Source organism: Guillardia theta, assembly GCF_000315625.1.
Source record: "Guillardia theta CCMP2712 unplaced genomic scaffold GUITHscaffold_217, whole genome shotgun sequence".
In the NCBI taxonomy this organism is placed as follows: domain Eukaryota; class Cryptophyceae; order Pyrenomonadales; family Geminigeraceae; genus Guillardia; species Guillardia theta.
Window position 1 is genome coordinate 18,958 of NW_005434459.1, and position 5,310 is coordinate 24,267.

General features: G+C 52.9%; 1 protein-coding gene across 1 annotated transcript; it reads left to right on the top strand.

The window, feature by feature from the left end:
• Positions 1–4,374: 4,374 nt before the first annotated feature.
• GUITHDRAFT_82143 (hypothetical protein) lies at positions 4,375–4,524 on the top strand (the record flags this gene model as incomplete). The annotated part of the gene is made up of 1 exon (XM_005819554.1): positions 4,375–4,524. A coding segment is annotated over one exon (150 nt), but the record flags the coding sequence as incomplete, so codon positions are not given.
• Positions 4,525–5,310: the final 786 nt, after the last annotated feature.

Below are 5,310 nucleotides of genomic sequence, written 5' to 3' on the forward strand. Positions count from 1 at the left end.
CCATCATCATCATCACCACCACCATCATAATCATAATCATAATCATGGAAAAATGTGCTACTGCTACATGTTGTCTTCTTCCGTCTACTGTGCGTCTGTACTGTGGGACTCCTTCGATATCTCCGCTGAGAACACTGAGTTGAGATTGGAAACCTCGCTCCCTATACGATCCACGTGCTTGGCAAGCTCGCTGATCTTAGTCTCCTTCTCATGGAACCACTCGCTCAGCGACTTCATCTTTTCAACGGCAGTGACGTCAACTGATCCATCCATGAACCCAAAGTCTACGTCTGGCCCTGGTTGGATCTCCAGCGGAAAGGAGGAGGAGGAGAAAGAGGAGGAGGAGGAGAAGGAGGAGAAGGAGGAAGAGGAAAAGGAGGAGGAGAAGAAAGAGGAGGAGAAGGAGGAGGAGGGAGCTTGAGTACTGCAGGATCTACAGTACAGCCAGTGCGTTGGATGGCGCCGGAGATTATCAGGAGGAGGCAGCACTCAGAGAAGAGCGACGTGAGGCAGTACTCAGAGAAGAGCGACGTGTGGGCGTTCGGGGTGACCATTTAGGAGGTCTGGACGTGAGCTGAGATTCCGTTCGGAGGTTCCTATCGGTACTCATGACTTACATCCGCTCAGTGTTTGAAGGACGTTGGAGAGGGATTGCAAAACTCCAACTTGTATCAGACTCTCTTGGCTGATCTACTCTCAGTCAAGAGTCAAGCAAGTAGCACTGTACGACTATCGCACGGTTGTATAAATACACACAAGGCAAGGGATTAGAGGGATACGATATTCCTACCTAAGAAGGCGGACGTCGGTTGATCCTAATTACAATCGGAGGATGTCTCCCGATGCCGATACTATCTCCGGTCGCTCAGGCCTGGTCAAGAGCTCAATGCAGTACAGCAGTGAGCGAAGTTGCTTCTCCTTCGAAGGCCCCATCTCCTCGCTTTCATTTAGCGCGGTTTTCCTTGAGCGAGAGAGCGGGGAGAGGTCGTGAAGGTGTGGGCTGTCTGTCGAGCTGTCGTCGTCTGGTAGATCTTGCTCGCTCAGGCTGAGAGCTTCGAAGTCCCGCTGGTCTTGTGCTTGCATGGAGGATCGATGAAGACGACGAAGAAGTAGGAGTGAATCTTTCAAGTTGGGATGTAAGATGTATCAGGAGAAGATGAATGTGTTTTGGAGGAGGATGTATCAGAAGAGGGAGTAGAGGATCCAAGGAAAGATGTATCAGCCGGAGAGGAAGGTATCGTGGAGGATGACGTATCAAAGGAGGATGAAGCAGGCAAAGGTATATTGTGGAGGTGAGCAGGGAAAAATGCGGACGACACGTAGTGGGTGACAGGCAACGTAGAAGGAAAATCAGCAGGTCAGGGGGTTAAGACTTCTTCCGAATGTTCTAGAGTGAGTCCGTGGCCTGGTCGGTAACGTGACCGGTAGCGTGACCTGCATAAAAAGCGATGAAGAGTTTCTATCACCAGGGCCTGGCGCCCTAAAATGAGCTCCTTTCAGTTCAGTTTCGTCTGCTGCCGTCTGGCCCGCCGACTCTTTCGCGCACCGTTTGGCGTGACTGTCAGCCTCGGAGTCAGCAGGTCAGAGTCACGACAGTCTGCCACGGACTCATCAGCGTATAGAGTAACGTGACTCAGTGACTTGTCACGTGACTGATCCTGACCGGGACGGTCCTTGTTGCACTGGCCACCGTACTCCGTAGCACTGGCTACCGTACTACTGAGGCTTTGAGTAAAGACTGAGGCTACTACTACTAGGTGCCCGCAAACTTTACTCAAAGTTAAGTTAAAGATCAGTACGAGGACAATCAGGAGAGTGCCCGCCCGCGGCTGCTTACTGAAGAGCTCTCTTTACTCAAACTTATTATTTAAATAAATATTTCTTTTACTCAAATATTAACTAAAGAATTAAAAATTATCACGGTGGCTATACAGAGGACGGGCCCGGTCCGGTCGGTTGCCGAATGTTGAAAGGGTGTCACCGCCCGCGCGCCGGCCGGGCTCGGCGATCATCGGATCACTGATATGGCACCGTGACTGCCAGTCGGACTCGGACCGTGAGAGAGGGGAGGCGGGCTTGGCAAGAGTCGCAGTTTCCGTGTGTATGAGGGGGATGAGTGCTTTCACAGCGAAAAATGTGGGAGGATCATCCCGTTGAGATGCGACCGCTCCCCTCCTGACCCACCTGCTCTCCTGCTGTTACTGCCCCTCCTGCTCTCCTGCTCTCCTGCTGTTACTGCCCCTCCTGCCCTCCTGCCCTCCCGCTGTTACTGCCCCTCCTGCTCTCCTGCTCTCCTGCTGTTACTGCCCCTCCTGCTCTCCTGCTCTCCTGCTGTTACTGCCCCTCCTGCCCTCCTGCCCCTCCTGCCCTCCTGCTCTCCTGCACCGTCTCACCTCCCTGCCTCCTTCTTCCTTGTCTTGCTCTTGCTCCTGACCTGCCCGATTGCTGCTCATATTCATTCCCCTGGGGTCTCCCGCCCTGATTTGCTCCTTCCCCTCCCTCCCTCCGCTCTTCTAATCCTCCTCCCCTCCACTCTGTTTCTACCATCCTCCCCTGCATACCCGCCACTTGCCTCTGTTTCACCTCTCCCCTGCAAACTCGTTCTAACACCTCCCCTGCGATCTCTCCTATAACATGCGCCTTGTCCACGTCCTCTTTCTCATCCTCCTCCTCCTCCCCTCCCTCCTGTCTGATCAGCCTGCTCCAACGCAATCGCGTTCTCGCCCAAAGCAGCTACCCAGCAAGTTCAGCCGTGAACGAGCAGGAGAGGCAGAGATCAACTTGGGTCCTCGACTCTCAACAGAGGAGGAGAAGAAGGAGAAGAAGAGGGGGAAAGAGAGGACGAAGAAGAAGAATCACAAGGCGATCTATCGCCCCACAGAGGTTCTGCGACCGAGCCCTTATGTTCTGAGCGAGGATCCGAACCATCCTAACATGCGGACATACTATCCCCGCGGCCAAGAGCATACGGCCAACTTGATGCCCGAGAATACTTTCTTCAAAGATCACGACTCCGAGGTGTTGCTCGCTTTGCTGCTCGATCAGAGTATAAGTGTCTTGGGTGATGACTGTGTTGTTTGCTGTGAATGTGTGTGTGTGAGCCTGATCATGAAATCTGTTCATGTCACTGAAATATGCTTGTCTCACTCAAGTATGTTTGACGGGCTGAAGTATGTTTTTCTCACTTGAACTATGTTTGTCTCATGCCGAGGACTCGTCGTTTCTTGACGTGCTGCAATCTTTGTGGGTTTGGATTTCCCCATTTGACGAGATTTTGTAGAAAGATGAATCGGACCCATGGAAAGAGTTCAACAGGGTGGCAGATATGGACAGCAAGGAGCACGAGCAGGAGATCTGGAACAAGTTGGAAGAGAAGTAAGGAAATCCCATCACATCATTTGAACAACGTTTTTCATCTACACATCACAGTTGTTCCTTCAAACGGCTCTCATCCACATTACTCCTCTCTCTTCCAAACCTTGTCTCTCACTGCTTCACTCCTCTCTTCTTCCAAACCTTTCCTTGCATTGAACGCTTCTTCTTGTCCGGCAGCGGGGCGGACATCAGGAGATGGCTGGATGATGGCGAATACCACAAGACTATCGACAAGTACGGCCTTCAAGACATCACCAAGTTCAAGCACCTCTGCCCTCCCATGTGGTTCGAACTACCTGGGTCCTCCGACGACGAGGAGCAGTTGGACAGGGCGGTGAGTCCCCAGCTGGAGCTAGGCTGGATAGCCCGTCCGAGCTGAGAACGTCCGACGTCCCTGACTGACTTCCCAGCTCTGCATGCCGAGCGACGACGAGGTTCAGCCGCCGACGGTGGACGAGCCGTTCTGCATGAAGTGCCAGAGCTTGCTGGGCATGCGCGACATCAACTTGGGGCTCGAAGAGGACGTAAGGCGCACACGTAGCAGGAGACGGTGGCTGACGAGTTTTCCCAGCCGACGGATCCGAAGTGTAGAAGCTGCGGGTACCTCAACCCGGCCGGGCCGGACGGGATGCTGCTCAACGGCGCGAGAAGTACCTTCTTGCACTTTGGGGCGTCGCAGAAGCTGCAGGGGCTGCAGGAGGATCAGATTGATGAGATGCTGAAAGAGGATTCCGATGTTGCGGATCAGGTGCTGTCGGCTGCAGTCGCTCCTGCCTCCCCCGCACAGTCTCTCGCTCCACCTGCCTCCTCCTCCTCCTCCTCCTCCTCCTCCTCCTCTTCCGACACCTTCTCGTTGTCATCCTTTCTCTCCGCCCTTATCCTCCCCTTCCCGTTCCCCTTCCTTCTCCTCTCCACCCCCTTCGTTGCCCTCCTCCTCCACTTCTTGCTCCTCCTCTTCCTTCTCTCCCCCTAACATTCTTGGATCAGCTGCACAACTTTGAAGAGCACCGCCCTCAGATGGAAGAGAAGTGCGACGAGTGCGGCTACACCAAGGCCTACTACTGGTCCGCTCAAGTTCGCAGCATGGACGAGGGGCAGACGACTTTCTTCGAGTGTGTTCGGTGTGGACATGTGTGGAGTATCAAGTAGGCCTGTGATGGTCGTGAGAAGGTAGTATGCAAGGGAGAGTTTGTTCGTGGTAGTTGTGTGGAGCGGGAGGGAAGGGAAGGTGGAGGGGCAGATGTGCTGTAGGTGATGGGTACGAGCTTGTGGTATGGAAGACTTGCGCTTTATTACTTTAAGAACAAACATCTTATTCATCAATTATCGTACATTTGAGTGTCGTGCCTGGATACTTTGGGTATTCATCTATCTGCGGACAACATCTGCAGATCAAGTCAGTGGAGTGTAAGAGACAAGTGGGGGAGTTTGAAGATAAGTATGGCGATGATAACAGCTCAAGATGCCTTCAAGTGTCTTCACCTGCAGTGGAATACCAAGACGCTGCTGAATCTCCTCGACTTGTGCCTGGTGAAAGAGATGAGGGGAGAGAAGATGGAGAGGGTCATGGTGTTGTCAAGGCAAGGAAACAGAGCGAGAGAGATGAAGAGAATGGAGAGGAGGAAGGAAAACGGAAGGAAGAAAGAGATGCTGAGGGAGGGCAGCAGAGAGATAGAACAAGGAAAGGGAGGGAGGGAGGGAAGTTACCTTGACAACATCCTTCATCTTCATGATCCTGTCAATCTCTTCGGATGAGGATCGCACTTGTTGAGATTCTGGTGTGGACGAGAAAGCTGCTCCTCCTGCTTCTCCTCCCCATCCTCCTCCTCCTCCACCACGAATACTTCATGTGCAGAATATTACTGAGAGGGAAAAACCCTTCGTTAGGCTGCGAGTCTGCTCTTATATAGGTTTTTTCTAGATCCTGCCCTGAGC